This window comes from Oncorhynchus nerka, linkage group LG19 (genome assembly GCF_034236695.1).
Source record: "Oncorhynchus nerka isolate Pitt River linkage group LG19, Oner_Uvic_2.0, whole genome shotgun sequence".
NCBI classification, from domain to species: domain Eukaryota; kingdom Metazoa; phylum Chordata; class Actinopteri; order Salmoniformes; family Salmonidae; genus Oncorhynchus; species Oncorhynchus nerka.
In genome coordinates this window covers 38,649,855-38,675,000 of record NC_088414.1, presented here as the reverse complement: position 1 = coordinate 38,675,000, position 25,146 = coordinate 38,649,855, and the positions used below count along the sequence as shown (strand labels likewise).

The 25,146-nt window shown below is 46.0% G+C and overlaps 1 protein-coding gene across 2 annotated transcripts in view; it reads right to left on the bottom strand.

The window, feature by feature from the left end:
- Positions 1-12,659: 12,659 nt before the first annotated feature.
- LOC115146862 (globoside alpha-1,3-N-acetylgalactosaminyltransferase 1-like) overlaps positions 12,660-25,146 on the bottom strand; it is a 39,215-nt gene continuing 26,728 nt past the window's right edge. For both annotated transcript variants that reach the window (XM_029688879.2, XM_065004931.1), the window contains 5 exons: positions 24,102-24,153; positions 16,680-16,835; positions 15,333-15,457; positions 13,943-14,105; positions 12,660-13,726 (listed from right to left, as the gene is read on the bottom strand). In XM_029688879.2, the coding sequence (XP_029544739.1) occupies positions 13,526-13,726; positions 13,943-14,105; positions 15,333-15,457; positions 16,680-16,835; positions 24,102-24,153 (697 nt within the window). In that variant the 3' untranslated portion in view covers positions 12,660-13,525. The remainder of the gene's footprint in view (positions 13,727-13,942; positions 14,106-15,332; positions 15,458-16,679; positions 16,836-24,101; positions 24,154-25,146) is intronic.

The following is a 25,146-nucleotide window of genomic DNA, read 5'->3' as shown; positions in this document are numbered from 1 at the left end:
CTCTCTGTCTCTGCATCGCCACCTCTCCTCTCCGTCTCCGCATCGCCACCTCTCCCTCTCTGTCTCCGCACGCCACCTCTCCCTCTCTGTCTCCGCACGCCACCTCTCCCTCTCCGTCCCCACGCCACTCTCCCTCTCGCCTCCTCTCCCTCTCCGCACGCCACCTCTCCCCTCTCCGCACGCCACCTCTCCCTCTCCGCCACCTCACCCCTCTCCGCATCGCCACCTCTCCCTCTCCGCATCGCCACCTCTCCCTCTCTGCATCGCCACCTCTCCCTCTCTGCATCGCCACCTCTCCCTCTCTGCATCGCCACCTCTCCCCTCTCTGCATCGCCACCTCTCCCTCTCTGTCTCTGCATCGCCACCTCTCCCTCTCCGCATCGTCACCTCTCCCTCTCCGCATCGCCACCTCTCCCTCTGTCTCTGCATCGCCACCTCTCTCTCTGTCTCTGCATCGCCACCTCTCCCTCTCTGTCTCTGCATCGCCACCTCTCCCTCTCCGTCTCCGCATCGCCACCTCTCCCTCTCTGTCTCCGCATCGCCACCTCTCCCTCTCCGTCTCCGCATCGCCACTCTCCCTCTCCGTCTCCTCTCCCTCTCCGCATCGCCACCTCTCCCTCTCCGCATCGCCACCTCTCCCTCTCCGCATCGCCACCTCTCCCTCTCCGCACGCCACCTCTCTCCTCTCCGCACGCCACCTCTCCCCTCTCCGCACGCCACCTCTCCCTCTCCGCACGCCACCTCTCCTCTCCGCACGCCACCTCTCCCCTCCGCACGCCACCTCTCCCTCTCCGCATCGCCACCTCTCCCTCTCCGCATCGCCACCTCTCCCTCTCCGCATCGCCACCTCTCCCTCTCCGCATCGCCACCTCTCCCTCTCCGCATCGCCACCTCTCCCTCTCCGCATCGCCACCTCTCCCTCTCCCTCTCCGCATCGCCACCTCTCCCTCTCTGCATCGCCACCTCTCTCTGTCTCTGCATCGCCACCTCTCCCCTCTCTGTCTCTGCATCGCCACCTCTCCCCTCTCTGTCTCTGCATCGCCACCTCTCCCTCTCTGTCTCTGCATCGCCACCTCTCCCTCTCCGCACGCCACCTCTCCCTCTCCGCATCGCCACCTCTCCCTCTCCGCACGCCACCTCTCCCTCTCCGCATCGCCACCTCTCCCTCTCCGCATCGCCACCTCTCCCTCTCCGCATCGCCACCTCTCCCTCTCTGTCTCTGCATCGCCACCTCTCCCTCTCCGCATCGCCACCTCTCCCTCTCCGCATCGCCACCTCTCCCTCTCCCTCTCCGCATCGCCACCTCTCCCTCTCTGCATCGCCACCTCTCTCTCTGTCTCTGCATCGCCACCTCTCCCTCTCTGTCTCTGCATCGCCACCTCTCCCTCTCTGTCTCTGCATCGCCACCTCTCCCTCTCTGTCTCTGCATCGCCACCTCTCCCTCTCCGCATCGCCACCTCTCTAACTGCCAACTTTATCACATTTCCTCCCCCTTTGTCACCCCCTCTCCATTTCTTTCCCTTTCTCCTCCTCTCCATTTCTTTCCCTTTCTCCTCCTCTCCATTTCTTTCCCTTTCTCCTCCTCTCCATTTCTTTCCCTTTCTCCTCCTCTCCATTTCTTTCCCTTTCTCCTCCTCTCCATTTCTTTCCCTTTCTCCTCCTCTCCATTTCTTTCCCTTTCTCCTCCTCTCCATTTCTTTCCCTTTCTCCTCCTCTCCATTTCTTTCCCTTTCTCCTCCTCTCCATTTCTTTCCCTTTCTCCTCCTCTCCATTTCTTTCCCTTTCTCCTCCTCTCCATTTCTTTCCCTTTCTCCTCCTCTTTCTCCCTTCTTGCTCTTCTCTTCTTCCTTCATCCTCTCCCTCAATTTATTAGATATGTTTTTCTCTACCTTGCTCAAACATGCATAAATAAACACACACAAATGCAATACAGTAACAAAAACATTGTCATTTCCAAAATGCAGTGTTTTGGATGTAACACTTTCCAAACCCAACAGGAGAAAACCAGGAAAAAACATTCAGACAGATAAAGGGTTTTCTGTACAAAAAATAAAAATGAAACTGGCTCATTCTTTCAAAACTCTAAACACAAAAAGACAAACACACGTACAAAATGTAAGATAAGACATGAGGCTGCATTCTGCCTCCTATTTTGGTCTGGCCACAGCACCTCATCTACATCACAAGCCATGTTCTCCCTGACTCAACAGCACCTCATCTACATCACAAGCCATGTTGTCCCTGGCTAAACAGCACCTCTTCTACATCACAGGCCATGTTGTCCCTGGCTAAACAGGACCTCATCTACATCACAGGCCATGTTGTCCCTGGCTAAACAGCACCTCATCTACATCACAAGTCATGTTGTCCCTGGCTAAACAGCACCTCATCTACATCACAAGCCATGTTGTCCCTGGCTAAACAGCACCTCATCTACATCACAAGCCATGTTGTCCCTGGCTAAACAGCACCTCACCTACATCACAAGCCATGTTGTCCCTGGCTAAACAGCACCTCATCTACATCACAAGCCATGTTGTCCCTGGCTAAACAGCACCTCTTCTACATCACAAGCCATGTTGTCCCTGGCTAAACAGCAGGGAAAGAATCTTCTGGAGTGACAGATCCAGCCACCGAAAGCCCCCACATCAACTTCACCACATGCATCGTCCATTGCCTGGAGAAGAGACAGGCGTGGGAGGGGATGGCGGTCATACACCTTCCATCGCCATGCCGGAAAAAACTATTCAACCGGGTTTAGGAAAGGGGAAAATGGTGGGAGGTATAGAACAATTCATTGTGGGTGGTCGATGAACCAGTTGCGGACCAGAGCAGCCCGGTGGAAACTCACGTTGTCCCAGATGACAACACACCTGGGCTGCTCTGGTCCACCCCTCTGCTCAGCTGGAAGGAGGAAGCCATGTAGTGTCCAGGAATGTGAAGAGAAAGGCGGTGTTTTAGGGACCACGGTTGGCATGGTGATAGAGGACACCTTGCTGGCTAACGGCTGAGCACATGGTGAGATTCCCTCCACGCTGTCCAGGGACATTCACAATGGCACTGTGGCCAATAAGGTTCTGTCCTCGTCCCCTTCTTTTGGCTCGGTTGAAGCCAGCCTCATCAATGTAATTTCAGCGGCATCCAGCACCACGACTCTGAAACAGACAAGACAATATGTGACATAGACCCAGAGCAGTCAATATGGTGAGGCACAATACACTGGATTACAGTACTGTGATGTGTCTATACAGTGCTGATATGATAGTAGATTCACAATATAGTACTTACTTGCACATATTCATAGTGCTGTTCTTTAATCCTCTCTGAGTTCAAATGGCACCCTGTACACCTGTTTCATCTGGCTTCGGTTGCGCTGTAACACACGGCCCAATGTAGACAAGCCCACCTGTAGACCTGTTTCATCTGGCTTCGGTTGAGCTGTAACACACGGTCCAATGGAGACAAGCCCACCTGTAGACCTGTTTCATCTGGCTTCGGTTGAGCTGTAACACACGGTCCAATGTAGACAAGCCCACCTGTAGACCGGTTTCATCTGGCTTCGGTTGAGCTGTAATACACGGCCCAATGTAGACAAGCCCACCTGTAGACCTGTTTCATCTGGCTTCGGTTGAGCTGTAACACACGGCCCAATGTAGACAAGCCCACCTGTAGACCTGTTTCATCTGGCTTCGGTTGAGCTGTAATACACGGCCCAATGTAGACAAGCCCACCTGTAGACCTGTTTCATCTGGCTTCGGTTGAGCTGTAACACACGGTCCAATGTAGACAAGCCCACCTGTAGACCTGTTTCATCTGGCTTCGGTTGAGCTGTAACACACGGTCCAATGTAGACAAGCCCACCTGTAGACCTGTTTCCTGTGGATTCGGTTGTGCTGTAACACACGGTCCAATGTAGACAAGCCCACCTGTAGACCTGTTTCCTGTGGATTCGGTTGTGCTGTAACACACGGTCCAATGGAGACAAGCCCACCTGTAGACCTGTTTCCTGTGGATTCGGTTGAGCTGTAACACACGGCCCAATGGAGACAAGCCCACCTGTAGACCTGTTTCCTGTGGATTCGGTTGAGCTGTAACACACGGCCCAATGGAGACAAGCCCACCTGTAGACCTGTTTCATCTGGCTTCGGTTGAGCTGTAACACACGGTCCAATGTAGACAAGCCCACCTGTAGACCTGTTTCCTGTGGATTCGGTTGTGCTGTAACACACGGTCCAATGGAGACAAGCCCACCTGTAGACCTGTTTCCTGTGGATTCGGTTGAGCTGTAACACACGGCCCAATGGAGACAAGCCCACCTGTAGACCTGTTTCCTGTGGATTCGGTTGAGCTGTAACACACGGCCCAATGGAGACAAGCCCACCTGTAGACCTGTTTCATCTGGCTTCGGTTGAGCTGTAACACACGGCCCAATGGAGACAAGCCCACCTGTAGACCTGTTTCATCTGGCTTCGGTTGAGCTGTAACACACGGCCCAATGGAGACAAGCCCACCTGTAGACCTGTTTCATCTGGCTTCGGTTGCGCTGTAACACACGGTCCAATGTAGACAAGCCCACCTGTACACCTGTTTCATCTGGCTTCGGTTGCGCTGTAACACACGGCCCAATGGAGACAAGCCCACCTGTAGACCGGTTTCATCTGGCTTCGGTTGCGCTGTAACACACGGCCCAATGGAGACAAGCCCACCTGTAGACCTGTTTCCTGTGGATTCGGTTGAGCTGTAACACACGGCCCAATGGAGACAAGCCCACCTGTAGACCTGTTTCCTGTGGATTCGGTTGAGCTGTAACACACGGCCCAATGGAGACAAGCCCACCTGTAGACCTGTTTCATCTGGCTTCGGTTGAGCTGTAACACACGGTCCAATGTAGACAAGCCCACCTGTAGACCTGTTTCCTGTGGATTCGGTTGTGCTGTAACACACGGTCCAATGGAGACAAGCCCACCTGTAGACCTGTTTCCTGTGGATTCGGTTGAGCTGTAACACACGGCCCAATGGAGACAAGCCCACCTGTAGACCTGTTTCCTGTGGATTCGGTTGAGCTGTAACACACGGCCCAATGGAGACAAGCCCACCTGTAGACCTGTTTCATCTGGCTTCGGTTGAGCTGTAACACACGGCCCAATGGAGACAAGCCCACCTGTAGACCTGTTTCATCTGGCTTCGGTTGCGCTGTAACACACGGTCCAATGTAGACAAGCCCACCTGTACACCTGTTTCATCTGGCTTCGGTTGCGCTGTAACACACGGCCCAATGGAGACAAGCCCACCTGTAGACCGGTTTCATCTGGCTTCGGTTGTGCTGTAACACACGGCCCACCTGTAGACAAGCCCACCTGTAGACAAGCCCACCTGTAGACAAGCCCACCTGTAGACAAGCCCACCTGTAGACAAGCCCACCTGTAGACAAGCCCACCTGGTGAATGTTATTGAATATTGTGTTGTCTGCAATTATGTGCTTCAGGATTTCTCCTAGTCTAATGGTATCGTTTACCAACACCATGTTCACCATTAGCAGGTCTCCTGTTCTGGTGTGAACGGTGTCTTCCACCATGGCCTGGCTGTCTCTGTTCTGGTGTGAACGGTGTCTTCCACCATGGCCTGGCTGTCTCTGTTCTGGTGTGAAAGGTGTCTTCCACCATGGCCTGGCTGTCTCTGTTCTGGTGTGAACGGTGTCTTCCACCATGGCCTGGCTGTCTCTGTTCTGGTGTGAACGGTGTCTTCCACCATGGCCTGGCTGTCTCCTGTTCTGGTGTGAAAGGTGTCTTCCACCATGGCCTGGCTGTCTCCTGTTCTGGTGTGAACGGTGTCTTCCACCATGGCCTGGCTGTCTCCTGTTCTGGTGTGAACGGTGTCTTCCACCATGGCCTGGCTGTCTCCTGTTCTGGTGTGAAAGGTGTCTTCCACCATGGCCTGGCTGTCTCCTGTTCTGGTGTGAACGGTGTCTTCCACCATGGCCTGGCTGTCTCCTGTTCTGGTGTGAACGGTGTCTTCCACCATGGCCTGGCTGTCTCCTGTTCTGGTGTGAACGGTGTCTTCCACCATGGCCTGGCTGTCTCCTGTTCTGGTGTGAACGGTGTCTTCCACCATGGCCTGGCTGTCTCCTGTTCTGGTGTGAACGGTGTCTTCCACCATGGCCTGGCCGTCTCTCAGTTCTGCAGAAGATCCACAAATAGGATATGATTGGTTACTGTAAGCTAAAATAATCTATTTTCTTTCTATGTGAAATGACATTACTGTAACATTGGCCAACAATCACTGAGTAACATAGGCCTACTGATATGTCAGACTACAGTATACATACATAAAGAGCATAGTGTAGATGGTAGGTAACTTACCGGTTCTCATTTCTGAATGTATGGATGATAGATGCAACCTTGTAGCTGAACTCTCTGCCCAGCCTCCCTCATACTCAATCCATAGTAGAGCACATGGTCACACAATGTGGCCCTGATCTCATCTGAGACAACAGTCCTCGTCTCACTCCTTCACCTCTAGCTCTTGCTTCACCATTGACTTCCATTTTCCTCTAAAACAGGAGAGCTCATCTGTGGCCTTTTATAGTGCTAAAGCTCGGATTTCTAAGGGAATAATTCAGCAACTAGTGTTTACACCAGTGAGGAGTGGAGAGTTGATACATGCAAGAAACACATTTATTTATTTTCCTTTTTTAAAATATTTTATAAACAATACAAAACATACACAAAGAAACGACAACATTATACAAACATCAACTACATCACACTTGCCCAGGCGCACGCGCACACACCCACACCCACACCCCAGCTCCAGCTCCAGCTCCAGCATCACTTTCAGCCACATGGCCTGAATCTCGAACCATTTTGTTTCTCTCCGTAGCCCACACACTTTCAATATTAAAATAATAAATCATTTGATTTTTTCCATTGTGTTAATGATGGCGGATTGATTGATTTCCATTATTTAGTATACATTTTTTCAAGATGAGCCCATTGGGTATCTCATTACACCCCCCCCCCCCCCCCCCCACATGCCATGTCTTGGAATATGCAGACAGACACGGAATTAAAAAGTATGTTTACATTGTAATACTTCTGACAGACAACATTCTAGCTCCGCCCACAACTTCAGGATTTTATAGTGTTCCTAGAAAGCATGGATTATGGAGTCTTCATTAGTTGTGCACTTAAGACATGACTCTGCCGTTGTGCTATAGAATTTGTGAATTTAGTCTCTTGGATAATGAATTCTATACATTAGCTGATACTGGAAGAAACACATTTCCAATACACACTTTTACAAATATAACAACGCCACCAAATTATATTAAAAGCCTGTAGTGTTCAGTCTTGCCACAGTAGAGCAGGACAATGTCTCCCCCTGCTGTCTGTCTGCTTGAATTGCACTCCTGAACTCTTCTAACACTGATATATATACATATATATACACACACATACACATTTATTTATAGGCAAGTCAGTTAAGAACAAATTCTTATTTTCAATGACAGCCTAGAAACGGTGTGTTAACTGCCTTGTTCAGGGGCAGAACAACAGATTTTCACTTTGTCAGCTCGGGGATTTGATCTTGCAACCTTTCGGTTACTAGTCCAACACGCTAACCACTAGACTACCTGCCACCCCAATAGGTCCACAGACGATGCAATCGCCATCACACTGCACACTACCCTGTTCAACCTATGTAGTCTACATTTCCATATAGTTCATCCACCGACAAAGTGCTCGGAGCAGGTGCAATTTGCAGTTCAAGAACAAGCAAACGTATAACCCCTGGCTGGTCATGCAGAATTTAAAGTTGGGCTGTACAACATGTAAAAAGGTCGGGAGTTTGGGTCTAGAAACAACTGGAGGGATTAAACTAGCAAAAGAGTGAGTGGAATGTACATTAAATTAACATCCTATGAATGAGATGTAAAAACAAAAAACAAAGAGCCCTCAGAAAGAAAAAAAAACATTTTTGAACATGCGTGAACCAAGGCACATTTGGTGGCAACAAGCCTGGTAGACAAGGCTAAAGAAGACACCCAGGTTAACACTCAAAATGAACAAAAACGTATACTTTTTTCTTTTTTACACTACAGCCAGTCTTCAGAACAGCCTTAGAAGGAGGTTAAACATCACAGCCACAGGCCCAGCCAGTCTTCAGAACAGCCTTAGAAGGAGGTTAAACATCACAGCCATATGCCCAGTCATGGCTTTGAGCAAGAAGTTGAGTCTCAGGAGTTAAATTGACTTTACATGGGGAGAGTCATTGGGGGAGGTTTATTTTAGGACATTTCTTTTTTCTTTACCTTCACATAACATGTTTGTAATTTGAATATGTGCTTCATATTATCACATAGGCAGGAGGCTTATATATTATCATGTGTGTGTTCTGCTGTAGCCTACATTGATTTATTTTATTTCAAGTTATATTCCGAAACTGTGATATTTGCTCTACTGTTACATTGATGTCTTGAAAATGACATAAAATGTGGGTCTTGTAAACCCCACAGCTGAGTATGTGTGCATATGGCAGGTGTTCTGCAGTGTCATCTAATACTGCTGCTGTACATTGATGTCTAGAAAATGGAGCTATAAGAAATTCAGACTTGTGTAAAGCCCTGCAGCTATACTCAAGCATGTGGGCATGCTGCAGTGCCGTCTATAATGTTTTGAGTTAATCAGCACCTTGGAGAGTGCTGTCCGTTTCACCTCCATAGATGGTAGGCTACTTGGAGAGTGCTGTCCGTTTCACCACCATAGATGGTAGGCTATTTGGAGAGTGCTGTCCATTTCACCACCATAGATGGTAGGCTACTTGGAGAGTGCTGTCCATTTCACCACCATAGATAGTAGGCTACTTGGAGAGTGCTGTAGGCTACTTGGAGAGTGCTGTCCATTTCACCACCATAGACGGTAGGCTACTTGGAGAGTGCTGTCCGTTTCACCACCATAGATGGTAGGCTACTTGGAGAGTGCTGTCCATTTCACCACCATAGACGGTAGGCTACTTGGAGAGTGCTGTAGGCTACTTGGAGAGTGCTGTCCGTTTCACCACCATAGATGGTAGGCTACTTGGAGAGTGCTGTCCGTTTCACCACCATAGACGGTAGGCTACTTGGAGAGTGCTGTCCATTTCACCACCATAGACGGTAGGCTACTTGGAGAGTGCTGTAGGCTACTTGGAGAGTGCTGTCCGTTTCACCACCATAGACGGTAGGCTACTTGGAGAGTGCTGTCCGTTTCACCACCATAGACGGTAGGCTACTTGGAGAGTGCTGTAGGCTACTTGGAGAGTGCTGTCCGTTTCACCACCATAGATGGTAGGCTACTTGGAGAGTGCTGTCCGTTTCACCACCATAGACGGTAGGCTACTTGGAGAGTGCTGTAGGCTACTTGGAGAGTGCTGTCCGTTTCACCACCATAGACGTTAGGCTACTTGGAGAGTGCTGTAGGCTACTTGGAGAGTGCTGTCCGTTTCACCACCATAGATGGAAGGCTACTGGGCTGTTATGTTGTGATGGACACTTTTTTCCCCTCAATGTGTTCCGATATCTCAGAGCTCAGACCCTGGATAGACCCCCCCTCCCTCAATGTGTTCCGATATCTCAGAGCTCAGACCCTGGATAGACCCCCCCTCCCTCAATGTGTTCCGATATCTCAGAGCTCAGACCCTGGATAGACCCCCCCTCCCTCAATGTGTTCCGATATCTCAGAGCTCAGACCCTGGATAGACCCCCCCTCCCTCAATGTGTTCCGATATCTCAGAGCTCAGACCCTGGATAGACCCCCCCTCCCTCTCCCCCTCATTGTGTGTTCCGGATGTTTTTTTACATGGTATTCTGATTGCATAGAGAGTTTGATTTTTGAAATCAGCCTAAATTTAACTTCATAGTTGCTTTGTTCTTTCCGAGTGCTAATCAGGCACATTTCTGGGGTACAGCTCTAGCCAGGGAAAGGTCACCAGAAATCAGGGATGTCTGGTCACCTTACCCGCCTACCCAAAACTGGTGATTTGTTGGGAGAGTTGCCTGTCTGAAAAGGACCCTCTCCAAACTGGCCACAGAAATCAGACATGATTCCCAGATCTAGTGCCGTTGCACTCGGTCTGGGATTTCACCGTCATTCTAAAGCCCTAGTTATTTTTTATGAAGATTGATTTATTTCATCTGATTAATGAGTCATTTACATCTGCCCCTCATTTTAAGGTCAACGCTTACATGAACTGAACTCTTTTTAAATTAATACATAATTTTTTTCAAAGGAAACAGACATCTAATTGTTCAAGACAAGACCATCTCATCATTAAATATTGTAACGTTCGTCGTTGGGAGAAAGAGAGAAGGACCAAGGTGCAGCGTGGAAAGTGTTCATCTTGTTTTAATAAGAAATACTGAACACTGAACAAAACAATAAAACGACAAAACGAACAGTCCTGAACGGTGAAACAAAACACAGAACAGAAAATAATCACCCACGAAACATAGGTGGGAAAAGGCTGCCTAAGTATGATTCTCAATCAGAGACAACGAACGACACCTGCCTCTGATTGAGAACCATACCAGGCCAAACGCAAAACACAACATAGAAAACAGAACATAGACAACCCACCGAACTCACGCCCTGACCATACTAAAACAAAGACAAATCAAAGGAACTAAGGTCAGAACGTGACAAATATAGTATCTCTGGTTAAGGAAGAATCACATAATTCTACCCAGGTCATCAGGAGGGCTAAGCTAATGGGCTTGTTGGACATTGCAGCCAACGTTCCAGCCGACAGAGCAGCCGACAGAGCAGGCGACAGAGCAGCCGACAGAGCAGCCGACAGAGCAGCCGACAGAGCATGCGACTGCCAACTGGCTGATCTACAAATCACCTTACATCATAAATAACGACTCGTTATAATTATTTGTAGATCAGTCAGCCACAATTTACCCAGGATACATCACAGTTTTGATGCTCAAACATTCTATGGCTGCGGTTTAAACTCATTAAAAGACACACCCTTGTCCACTTACCCTCGTCTTATGCCCTTGGGGGATCCCCGTCACCATCTTGGAGGTCCAAATGATGAGCCAAGCAAGGGGAGTTTGCAACGTAAGCCCCTCAGCCCTTGTTTAGTCGGCTATGCGAGTGTACAATTATGTTCACTCCGAGGCCTGAAACTCCCCCATGATTCAATTTGCGAGGATGGGCAGTAAGGATGCGTTCAGTTTGTTTACCAACTCATAGAAGTAGTAGAAGAAGAAAATGGACTGCTTCAAAATGGCCGTGGCCTCAACACGGCTTCCAGTGTGCTCACAAACGCCATAATCTGACAGATTAATTTAGAATAAAGAAGGAGAATTAATTAACAAGGAAGGCATCTTGGCTGCGTAGATAACATTTGGATTTTGTAAAGCAAAGTTTGAAAAAAAATTCTACACATTTTTTCATTGAACTGAGAGAACATTTTGCAGTTTTGAAGCAAATTTCAATAAATTCTACACAGTTTGGCATGGAGCTAAGAGACCGTTTTGCAGTTTTAAAGCTAATTTCCAGTAATTCTATGCATTTTGCCATGGCTAATGCTGTGTTCCTCTGCTCAAACATTAGAACAAAATCAATGGGCATGTTTCCTGAATAGCCAATTTTTGGAATGTTCTATTTCTTCCTGACTCTCTAGCTTATATTTTTATTTTTATTATTAAAATTATTATTTATTATTATTGATTGTTAGTTCTCAAAGATGGTATTATTACAAAATATATTTTCTGCATGCTTTCTATCTGGTTATAGTTGTTATAATTGTTCATGTTAACACACTGTTTTTCCATCCTGAAAATGACCACTTAGACGACCATGCAGAAGAATATTCTACACAGAGAAAACCCTGTAATGGGCTCCAATGACTAATTTCCTCCGTATTAAAGAGATAGTTCGAGTTTTTGGCAATGAAGCCATTTAATACACAAAAGTATGTGGACACCTGATCGTTGAATATCTCCTTCCATTTGACTACTTAAAAATGGTGGAAGCATGGAGGGAGCCCTCAATGGCGCTGCCGTTGCTACAATGGCTTTTTGGCCACTAGAGCTATCTATCATTCTCTATGGCTAGAACATAACTTTAGCACACAGGTGCAACAGGTATACCTTTATACAGATGGTCCCTCCCTATTGGAGCTCTGCTCCCTGACCCTGACAGACCACAACTCTATACATCAGGTTAGTGCCTGGTCTTTCAGCAATAACTAGGGTATGGGCAGGGCATCACTAAATTGATCACTAACATTTTGATGCCGAGCCATTTGCTCGTGCTCTGCTGCGCAGTACAGTCATGTCTGACTAAGATCATAACGTGGTGTCAGAAGTGCTTTAACATTGTCAGAGTTAACAGGAGAGATTATTTCCCAGACAATAATAACGCTCCTTGAGTTGTCGGTGTTCACAGTGACGAAACGTAGCTAGCTAGCAGTTAACTGCTCCCCTAAGTCCATCATTGAGTAGCACAAGACAAAGCCATTGCTACGCATACTCACCTCATTAACATCAGGACAGAATTCCGTTGGCCATGCATCATTTTCAAGCAGTCTTGCGCCACTACTGGTTTGGACAATGTCAGACACGACGACCACGATGCCAGAGAAATAAATGTAATTTCATGTATAAAATGTCAACTTAATAATAATAATAAACTTTATTTGTATAGCGCTTTTCAATACAAGTATTAAAGGGCTTCACATCATAATAATGTTAAAAACTGTTCACAGATCAGGGGAGGCTAACATGTCGCTGTTAGGGTGGGCACCAACAACACGCTCAGTTGTCTTGAACATCATTCTTTTGTTGTGGCAGTTCTCAGAGACGAGGAAGACTCAAGAGATGAAATATAGTTCGCTCTTGAGTCTTTAAAACTCTAGCGTCAATGTCATCACCTCGGGCGGAAGTCTAAATAGCATATTAAAACATTTCTGATCAAAGTCTGTCCGTTTAATCTATAGAAATCTGTTGTTTATGCTATAGAAATCTGTCTGTTTAATCTATCGAAATCTGTTGTTTATGCCCTAGAAATCTGTTGTTTATGCTCTAGAAATCTGTTGTTTATGCCCTAGAAATCTGTTGTTTATGCCCTAGAAATCTGTTGTTTATGCCCTAGAAATCTGTTGTTTATGCTCTAGAAATCTGTTGTTTATGCCCTAGAAATCTGTTGTTTATGCCCTAGAAATCTGTTGTTTATGCCCTAGAAATCTGTTGTTTATGCCCTAGAAATCTGTTGTTTATGCTCTAGAAATCTGTTGTTTATGCTCTAGAAATCTGTTGTTTATGCTCTAGAAATCTGTTGTTTATGCTATAGAAATCTGTCTGTTTAATCTATAGAAATTTGTCTGTTTAATCTATAGAAATCTGTCTGTTTATGCTATAGAAATCTGTTTATGCTATAGAAATCTGTTGTTTAAGCTATAGAAATCTGTTGTTTATGCTATAGAAATCTGTTGTTTAAGCTATAGATATCTATCTGGGTTTTGCATGGGCTGCATCTCATGGGTTCTCCCTGACCTCTGCCTTGTTCTTGATGACAGAGGAGAAGCGGACGAGTTTTATCTCCTTGGTGTCCCGTCCTCTAGCGTCGTCCCACACATATTCAGGTGACAGCAGCTTGGTGGGCTTATTCTTCACCAGGTACCAGTTCAGGTGACTCTCCTCCTGCCACACAGCCTCAACACCCACAGACTTATCCACCTAGAGGGAGGGGGGGGGAGAAGGGCGGGTGGAGAGGAGGAGGAAGAGGGAGGGAGGGAGGGGTGGATATAGGGGGAGAGAGTGAGTGACTGCCTGCATGCGTGCATATGTCTGTGCGTACGTCTCAGAATGCATGCCTTTCTGTCTGCATGACTGTCTGTCAGGTATGAATGTGTTGACTGTGCATTTTGCCTGCCTGAGTGCCTGAGAGCCTACCTCCAGGTTCTCCCTGCACGTCTTGGTCAGCCTATGAACATCCTCCAGCACTCCTCCGAATATGTTGGCCTGGTAGTAGAAGTCTCCCTGGTCCTGAGGTACAGAGGCTGTGGACACGGCCCTCCGCTCGTAGGGGTACTGGCTCCGGGGGTACATGTAGAACCTGCAAGATACAAGACCATTTTGTATTGTTACTTTATTTAACCAGGAACATACCCTTACTGAGGTCACGGTAAAACTTTATTTGGATAGTCTGTAGAGCATCTACAAATGTACTATCAGTAACATTTAAACTAACTATCTACTAACCCTAACCCTGATCGTAGCCCTTACCCTAACCTCAACCCTTGCTTAGCAACAGATTTGTTGATAGTTTGACCATCTGTAGAGCATCAACAGATCGAAAATCTTGTTGCCACTCCGTGTCACATTTTCTGGCCTTTTCCAGACAAAGAATTGATTTCAAACTGCCTCTGAGTGATGAGCCCAGCCTAGGGGACTGTATATTAAAAGGGATAGTCTAGCGAATTCAGCAAATGTGGTTCTATCTAGCTGTGGAATTCCCAGCTGGATTTAGAGCTCTCAACATGAAAAAAAAATCTGAAATAATTTAGTAGATTTGAAAACACAACCACAATTCTCGTGGTCACAGAGGGACGAAAGCTGAAGTTGTGAGGAGTCTGCAGACATACAAATGGTGTTTCTGCGTCACTCAGAGGACTCTGGGTAGAAAATGCTCTGTCGTCAGTTATATGAAATGGAGACTAATTTGTACTGTTACTAAATATGATCATATTTGTATATACAGTTATAAGAATGATCTGAAGGGTTGTCCACATATGTTTGTATCTACAGTTATCAGAATGGTTCTCCACATATGTTTCTATCTACAGTTATAGGAATGATCTGAAGGGTTGTCCACATATGTTTCTATCTACAGTTATAGGAATGATCTGAAGGGTTGTCCACATATGTTTCTATCTACAGTTATAAGAATGATCTGAAGGGTTGTCCACATATGTTTGTATCTACAGTTATCAGAATGAGCTGAAGGGTTGTCCACATATGTTTCTATCTACAGTTATAAGAATGATCTGAGGGGTTGTCCACATATGTTTGTATATACAGTTATAAGAATGATCTGAAGGGTTGTCCACATATGTTTGTATATAAAGTGCATTCGGGAATGATTCAGACCCCTTCCCTTTTTACACATTTTGTTACGTTACAGGGGAAAAAATATTTACTTTTTTCCTCTTTAAGTAACTATTAAGTGTTTAAGTAAGTATTAACAGGTGTAGACGCTGGCCCTTTAAGTAAGTAGGTAAGTAAGTTTTACCAGGGGTGGATGCTGGCCCTTTAAGTAAGTAAGTAAGTAAGTAAGTATTACCAGGGGTGGATGGCGGCCACCAGTCTCCCCAGCGCCTCAGACCCCACACGGCCATGGAACCTCATGTCTACATCCAGGCAGAAGATGTAGTGCGCCTCCCGGTGGATGTGATCCTCAATGGCAGTCTGCTTCCAAGTAGATGGTTGGTGGATGTTCAGTAGAACTTCAATCAATCAATCAAAGTTGATTGTCCTCAGATGTAAATTTGGTTTCAGGCAGGGTTAAAATTATTTAAAAAATACACAGTCCATACAATCTACTGTCAACAATATTTAAACTAACTGGTATGCACTAACCCTATAGGCATAACCTCTTAACTGTAACACTAGAAATATGTTGCCAATTATCAACAGTTGATATTTTGTTGATAGTTGGGACATCTGTAGGGAGCTACTAATACTACTAAATTTTCACATTTAGTCATTTAATGCCTAGTTAAATAAAGGTTTGACTTTTTTATAAAATAAACTTTAGCAGACGCTCTTATCCAGACCAACTTACAGGAGCAATTAGGGTTGTGTGCCTTGCTCAAAGGCACAGACAGATTTTTAATGTAGTCGGCTTGGGGATTCAAACCAATGACCTTTCAGTTACTGGCCCAACGCTCTTAAACGCTGCTACTGCTACTACTACTGCTACTGCTACTACTACTGCTACTACTGCTGCTACTGCTACTACTACTACTACTACTACTACTACTACTGTTACTACTACTACTACTACTACTGCTACTGCTACTGCTACTGCTACTGCTACTGCTACTGCTACTGCTACTACTACTGCTACTACTACTGATCAATAATAAACTAAAGAACTCATAAACGCTGCTGCTGCTACTACTACTGCTACTACTACTGCTACTGCTACTACTACTGCTGCTACTACTGCTGCTGCTACTACTGCTGCTACTGCTACTACTACTGCTACTGCTACTGCTACTGCTACTACTACTGCTACTGCTACTGCTACTGCTACTGCTACTGCTACTACTACTGCTACTGCTACTACTACTGCTACTACTACTGATCAATAATAAACTAAAGAACTCATAAACGCTGCTGCTGCTACTACTACTGCTACTACTACTGCTACTGCTACTACTACTGCTACTACTACTGCTACTACTACTACTACTACTGCTACTACTGCTACTACTGCTGCTACTGCTACTGCTACTGCTACTACTATTACTACTGCTACTGCTACTACTACTGCTACTGCTACTACTACTACTACTACTGCTGCTACTGCTACTACTACTGCTACTGCTACTACTACTGCTACTACTACTGATCAATAATAAACTAAAGAACTCATAATGTAGTATTAATATGAATAAAGTGTGACCTGGATGAGCTCCATGCGGCGGAGGGATATCTCCTGCCAGCGGTCGAACTTCGGCACGCTCACGATGCTGAGCAGCCTGCCGACACCAAGAGTCATGTTGCTAGGCACATCGCCGGGCAGGTCGGTGAACACGTAGTAGTGCACATCCAGCCCCACCTGGAATCACATTTCACTTCAATTGAAAGGGATGGAATTTGTAATGAGTTGAGTTACATTTAGTACATTTAATTGAATCTGGACCAATGAATAACATCACACGGGCAGGAAGATCTAATCCTACATCATCTATATCCATACACACACACAACCATTCAAAAGTTTGTGGTCACTTAGAAATTTCCTTGTTTTTAAAAGAAAAGCAAGTTTTTGTCTTAAAATAATATCAAATTGATCAGAAATACATTGTGGACATTGTTAATGTTGTTAATGTTGTAAATGACTATTGTTGCTGGAAACGGCAGATTTTTTAAATGGAATACAGTGGGGAGAACTATTTGATACACTGCCGATTTTGCAGGTTTTCCTACTTACAAAGCATGTAGAGGTCTGTAATTTTGATCATAGGTACACTTCAACTGTGAGAGACGGAATCTAAAACAAAAATCCAGAAAATCACATTGTATGATTTTTAAATCATTCATTTGTATTTTATTGCATGACATAAGTATTTGATCACCTACCAACCAGTAAGAATTCCGTCTCTCACAGACCTGTTAGTTTCTTTCAGAAGCCCTCCTGTTCTCCACTCATTACCTGTATTAACTGCACCTGTTTGAACTCGTTACCTGTATAAAAGACACCTGTCCACACACTCAAACCTCTCCACAATGGCTAAGACCAGAGGGCTGTGTAAGGACATCAGGGATAAAATTGTAGACCTGCACAAGGCTGATGGGCTACAGGACAATAGGCAAGCAGCTTGGCGAGAAGGCAACAACTGTTGGCGCAATTATTAGAAAATGGAAGAAGTTCAAGATGACGGTCAATCACCCTCGGTCTGGGGCTCCATGCAAGATCTCACCTCGTGGGGCATCAATGATCATGAGGAGGGTGAGGGATCAGCCCAGAACTACATGGCAGGACCTGGTCAATGACCTGAAGAGAGCTGGGACAACAATCTCAAAGAAAACCATTAGTAACACACTACGCCGTCATGGATTAAAATCCTGCAGCGCACGCAAGGTCCCCCTGCTCAAGCCAGTGCATGTCCAGGCCCATCTGAAGTTTGCCTATGACCATCTGCATGATCTAGAGGAGGAATGGGAGAAGGTCATGTGATGAGACAAAAATAGAGCTTTTTGGTCTAAACTCCACTCGCCGTGTTTGGAGGAAGAAGAAGGATAAGTACAACCCCAAGAACACCATCCCAACCGTGAAGCATGGAGGTGGAAAGATCATTCTTTGGGGATGCTTTTATAGAAAATCTTTGGAGGGAGCTGAAAGTCCGTATTGCCCAGCGACAGCCCAGAAACCTGAAGGATCTGGAGAAGGTCTGTATGGAGGAGTGGGCCAAAATCCCTGCTGCAGTGTGTGCAAACCTGGTCAGGAACTACAGGAAACATATGAACTCCGTAATTGCAAACAAAGGTTTCTGTACCAAATATTAAGTTTTGCTTTTCTGATGTATCAAATACTTATGTCATGCAATAAAATGCAAATTAATTACTTAAAAATCATACAAATGTGATTTTCTGGATTTTTGTTTTAGATTCAGTCTTTCACAGTTGAAGTGTACCTATGATAAACATTAGACCTCTACATGCTTTGTAAGTAGGAAAACCTGCAAGAATCAGCAGTGTATCAAATACTTGTTCTCCCCACTCTATCTACAGAGGCCCATTATCAGCAGCCATCACTCCTGTGTTCCAATGGCATGTTGTGTTAGCTAATCCAAGTTTATCATTTTAAAAAGGCTAATTGGTCATTAGAAAACCCTTTTGCAATTGTTAGCACTGCTGAAAACTGTTGTGGTAATTAAAGAAGCAATAAAACTGTCCTTCTTAAGACCAGTTGAGTAACATTGCAAACGGGCTCTAACCAGAATAGAAAGCTCATTCTCTCTTTCTCCCCTTACCCATCTGTCTATCGCCTCCTTTGAATTCCATGCTGTCACAGTTACCAGCCCTTTCAAGCTTAACATCCTTATCATTTATCGCCCTCCAGGTTCCCTCGGAGAGTTCATCAATGAGCTTGATGCCTTGATAAGCTCCTTTCCTGAGGACGGCTCACCTCTCACAGTTCTGGGCGACTTTAACCTCCCCACGTCTACCTTTGACTCATTCCTCTCTGCCTCCTTCTTTCCACTCCTCTCCTCTTTTGACCTCACCCTCTCACCTTCCCCCCCTACTCACAAGGCAGGCAATACGCTCGACCTCATCTTTACTAGATGCTGTTCCTCCACTAACCTCATTGCAACTCCCCTCCAAGTCTCCGACCACTACCTTGTATCCTTTTCCCTCTCGCTCTCATCCAACACTTCCCACACTGCCCCTACTCGGATGGTATCGCGCCGTCCCAACCTTCGCTCTCTCTCCCCGCTACTCTCTCCTCTTCCATCCTATCATCTCTTCCCTCTGCTCAAACCTTCTCCAACCTATCTCCTGATTCTGCCTCCTCAACCCTCCTCTCCTCCCTTTCTGCATCCTTTGACTCTCTATGTCCCCTATCCTCCAGGCCGGCTCGGTCCTCCCCTCCCGCTCCGTGGCTCGACGACTCATTGCGAGCTCACAGAACAGGGCTCCGGGCAGCCGAGCGGAAATGGAGGAAAACTCGCCTCCCTGCAGACCTGGCATCCTTTCACTCCCTCCTCTCTACATTTTCCTCCTCTGTCTCTGCTGCTAAAGCCACTTTCTACCACTCTAAATTCCAAGCATCTGCCTCTAACCCTAGGAAGCTCTTTGCCACCTTCTCCTCCCTCTTGAATCCTCCTCCCCCTCCCCCCCTCCTCCCTCTCTGCAGATGACTTCGTCAACCATTTTGAAAAGAAGGTCGACGACATCCGATCCTCGTTTGCTAAGTCAAACGACACCGCTGGTTCTGCTCACACTGCCCTACCCTGTGCTCTGACCTCTTTCTCCCCTCTCTCTCCAGATGACATCTCGCGTCTTGTGACGGCCGGCCGCCCAACAACCTGCCCGCTTGACCCTATCCCCTCCTCTCTTCTCCAGACCATCTCCGGTGACCTTCTCCCTTACCTCACCTCGCTCATCAACTCATCCCTGACCGCTGGCTACGTCCCTCCCGTCTTCAAGAGAGCGAGAGTTGCACCCCTTCTGAAAAAACCTACACTCGATCCCTCCGATGTCAACAACTACAGACCAGTATCCCTTCTTTCTTTTCTCTCCAAAACTCTTGAACGTGCCGTCCTTGGCCAGCTCTCCCGCTATCTCTCTCAGAATGACCTTCTTGATCCAAATCAGTCAGGTTTCAAGACTAGTCATTCAACTGAGACTGCTCTTCTCTGTATCACGGAGGCGCTCCGCACTGCTAAAGCTAACTCTCTCTCCTCTGCTCTCATCCTTCTAGACCTATCGGCTGCCTTCGATACTGTGAACCATCAGATCCTCCTCTCCACCCTCTCCGAGTTGGGCATCTCCGGCGCGGCCCACGCTTGGATTGCGTCCTACCTGACAGGTCGCTCCTACCAGGTGGCGTGGCGAGAATCCGTCTCCTCACCACGTGCTCTCACCACTGGTGTCCCCAGGGCTCTGTTCTAGGCCCTCTCCTATTCTCGCTATACACCAAGTCACTTGGCTCTGTCATAACCTCACATGGTCTCTCCTATCATTGCTATGCAGACGACACACAATTAATCTTCTCCTTTCCCCCTTCTGACGACCAGGTGGCGAATCGCATCTCTGCATGTCTGGCAGACATATCAGTGTGGATGACGGATCATCACCTCAAGCTGAACCTCGGCAAGACGGAGCTGCTCTTCCTCCCGGGAAGGACTGCCCGTTCCATGATCTCGCCATCACGGTTGACAACTCCATTGTGTCCTCGTCCCAGAGCGCTAAGAACCTTGGCGTGATCCTGGACAACACCCTGTCGTTCTCAAATAACATCAAGGCGGTGGCCCGTTCCTGTAGGTTCATGCTCTACAACATCCGCAGAGTACGACCCTGCCTCACACAGGAAGCGGCGCAGGTCCTAATCCAGGCACTTGTCATCTCCCGTCTGGATTACTGCAACTCGCTGTTGGCTGGGCTCCCTGCCTGTGCCATTAAACCCTACAACTCATCCAGAACGCCGCAGCCCGTCTGGTGTTCAACCTTCCCAAGTTCTCTCACGTCACCCCGCTCCTCCGCTCTCTCCACTGGCTTCCAGTTGAAGCTCGCATCCGCTACAAGACCATGGTGCTTGCCTACGGAGCTGTGAGGGGAACGGCACCTCACTACCTCCAGGCTCTGATCAGGCCCTACACCCAAACAAGGGCACTGCGTTCATCCACCTCTGGCCTGCTCGCCTCCCTACCACTGAGGAAGTACAGTTCCCGCTCAGCCCAGTCAAAACTGTTCGCTGCTCTGGCCCCCCAATGGTGGAACAAACTCCCTCACGACGCCAGGACAGCGGAGTCAATCACCACCTTCCGGAGACCCCTGAAACCCCACCTCTTTAAGGAATACCTAGGATAGGATAAAGTAATCCTTCTCCCCCCCCCCCTTAAAAGACCTAGATGCACTATTGTAAAGTGGCTGTTCCACTGGATGTCATAAGGTGAAAGCACCAATTTGTAAGTCGCTCTGGATAAGAGCGTCTGCTAAATGACTTAAATGTAAATGTAAATGTAAAGCGGGAGGCCCCAGTGTACAACTGAGCAAGAGGACAAGTAAATGAGTGTCTAGTTTGAGAAAAAATACACCTCACAAGTCCTCAACTTGCAGCTTCATTAAATAGTACCCGCAAAACATCAGTCTCAACGTCAACAGTGAAGAGGCGACTCCGGGATGCTGGCCTTCTAGGCAGAGGAAAAAGTCCAGTGACTGTTATTTTGCTTGTCTTTCTTTTTATTAGCCAGTCTGAGATACGGCTTTTTCTTTGCAACTCTGCTGTTCTGTGAAGGGAGTAGTACACAGCGTTGTACGAGATCTTCAGTTTCTTGGCAATTTCTCACATGGAATAGCCATCATAGACTGACGAGTTTCAGAAAAAAAGGCCTTTGTTGCCATTCTGAGCCTGTAATCGAACCCATAAATGCTGATGCTCCAGTTACTCAACTAGTACGAGGATAGTGAGAGGACAACAGTCTGGAGAAACCTATAAAATCACCTCAAAATGATTTGAGCTCCATCAGTCCAATGTGAGGCAAATCACTTACAAATGGAAAGCATTTAACATGACAGTAACTCTGCCTAGAAGTGGACGCCCTTCCAAAATATCCCCAAGTGACACTAAAACAATGAGAAATCAGGTGAAAGCCAACCCAAACATAACATCTACCTTGCTGCATCTCAGGTAACTGTGCATGGTTCAATAATAAGAAGAACACAGAATCCAAATGCCATTCATGGGAGTGTTGCTAGGAAGAAGCCTGAAGGTTTGTGAAAGTCATTCTCTGGACTAATGAGTCCAAAATTAACCTTTTTGTTCACAATCAACACCACCATGTTTGGCGACAACCCAACACTGCCTACCACCAAAATAACCTTATCCCAACAGTCAAGCATGGTGCTGGGAATGTCAAGACCTGGAACTGCTTTTCCTCCTCTGGACCTGTACGACAATGAATTCCGAGGTATACCAGGAGATTCTTGAACAGAACGTCAGGCCATCAGTCAAGGAGCTAAAGCTGGGCCGAAAATGGGTCTTACAAACAAAACAACGACACAAAGCATTCAAGCAAATCTACCAAAGAATGTGTTTTGGATTGACCTAAATCCAATCGAGATGCTGTGGCAGGACCTGAAGCGGGCAGTTCATGGCAGACACCCCTCGAACCGAACTCAATTGGCTGAGTTCTGTAATCTCTGAAAACAGATGCCAGAGACTGATTACTAGCTATAGGAGATGTTTCCTCCAAGTTATCGCTGCTAATGGAGGTGCCACAAGCTTATGACTGAAGGGGTTCATGTTTTTTTCACCCATCAAATCTGAGTTTCTGTTAAATAAACCACTCCTGTTAACAAACATTTAAATGATCTGTCATTTACTTTGAATGTTATTACAAATTGGGGATTAGATAAGGATTTTACATGTATTTACATTTTTTATAGCTAAATAATGACCAGCCCTGCAGGGTTCACATACATTCAAGCAGCACTGTGTGTGTAATATATATATACATACACACACACAGTGGGGAGAACAAGTATTTGATACACTGCCAATTTTGCAGGTTTTCCTACTTACAAAGCATGTAGAGGTCTGTAATTTTATCATAGGCACACTTCAACTGTGAGAGACGGAATCTAAAAAAAATCCTTAAAAAATCAGTGTGATTTTTAAGTAATTAATTTACGTTTTATTGCATGACATAAGTATTTGATACATCAGAAAAGCAGAACTTAATATTTGGTACAGAGATCATATGTTTCCTGTAGTTCTTGACCAGGTTTCCACACACTGCAGCAGGGATTTTGGCCCACTCCTCCATACAGACCTTCTCCAGATCCTTCAGGTTTCGGGCATGTCGCTGGGCAATACAGACTTTCAGCTCCCTCCAAAGATTTTCTATTGGGTTCAGGTCTGGAGACTTGCTAGGCCACTCCAGGACCTTGAGATGCTTCTTATGGAGCCACTCCTTAGTTGCCCTAGCTGTGTGTTTTGGGTAGTTGTCATGCTGGAAGACCCAGCCACAACCCATCTTCAATGCTCTTACTGAGGGAAGGAGGTTGTTGGCCAAGATCTCGCAATACATGGCCCCATCCATCCTCCCCTCAATACGGTGCAGTCGTCCTGTCCCCTTTGCAGAAATGCATCCCCAAAGAATGATGTTTCCACCTCCATGCTTCACGGTTGGGATGGTGTCCATTGTGGAGAGGTTGGAGTCTGTTTGATTGAGTATGTGGACAGATGTCTTTTATACAGGTAACGAGTTCAAACAGGTGCAGTTAATACAGGTAATGAGTGGAGAACAGGAGGGCTTCTTAAAGAAAAACTAACAGGTCTGTGAGAGCCGAAATTCTTACTGGTTGGTAGGTGATCAAATACTTATGTCATGCAATAAAATGCAAATTAATTACTTAAATCATACAATGTGATTTTCTGGATTTTTGTTTTAGATTCCGTCTCTCACGGTTGAAGTGTACCTATGATAAATTACAGACCTCTACATGCTTTGTAAGTAGGAAAACCTGCAAAATCGGCAGTGTATCAACTACTTGTTCTCCCCACTGTATAAACACACACACACACATTGTTATCCCTGGACCTTCTTTATATTATACCAGTCAATCCATTTGATAGATAGTTCTGGATTCTCACCATGAAGTGCTTCTCAGATGACTCTAAGAAGTCACGGAGAAAACGAGTGTATCTGTAAGGAAGAATAGAGATGAAAAACATATACAGTACCAGTCAAAGGTTTGGACACACCTACTCTTTATTTGTACTATTTTCTACATTGTAGAATAATAGTGAAGACATAAAAACTATAAAATAACACATATGGAATCATGTAGTAACCAAAAACATTCCCAGGACATCGACATATCTGATATTGGCAGAAAGATTAACAAGAATTTAAGCTATCTGCACTGTCCAATATACAGTAGCTATTACAGTGAAAGAATACCATGCCACTGTTTGAGGAGAGTGCGCACTAATGAACTTGAAAAGTTATTAATAAACCAATTATGCACATTTGGGCAGTATTGATACAACAATGTGAACAGAAATACAATGGTTCATTTGATCAGTCTAAAACTTTGCACACACACTGCTGCCATCTAGTGGCCCAAATCTAAATTGCGCCTGGGCTGGAATAATACATTATGGCTTTTCTCTTGCATTTCAAAAATGGTACAAAAAAATATATATAAAAAAATAGTTTTTGTATTATCTTTTACCATATCTAATGTGTTATATTCGCCTACATTAATTTCACATTTCCACAAACTTCAAAGTGTTTCCTGTAAAATGGTATCAACAAAATGCATATCCTTATTTCAGGTCCTGAGCTACAGGCAGTTAGATTTGGATTTAGGTCAAAATTGAAAGAAAAAAAAGGGATGGATCCTTAGACATGAAGGTCAGTCAATCCGTAAAATGTCAAGAACTTTGAAAGTTTCTTCAAGTGCAGTCACAAAAACAATCAAACGTTATGATGAAACTGGCTCTCAAGAGGACCACCACAGGAAAAGGAAGACCCAAAGGTATCTCTGCTGCAGAGAATAAGTTCATTAGGGTTTACCAGCCTCAGAAATTGCAGCCAAAATAAATGCTTCACAGAGTTCAAGAAACAGACACATCTCAACATCAACTGTTCAGATGAGACTGCGTGAATCAGGCCTTCATGGTCGAATTGCTG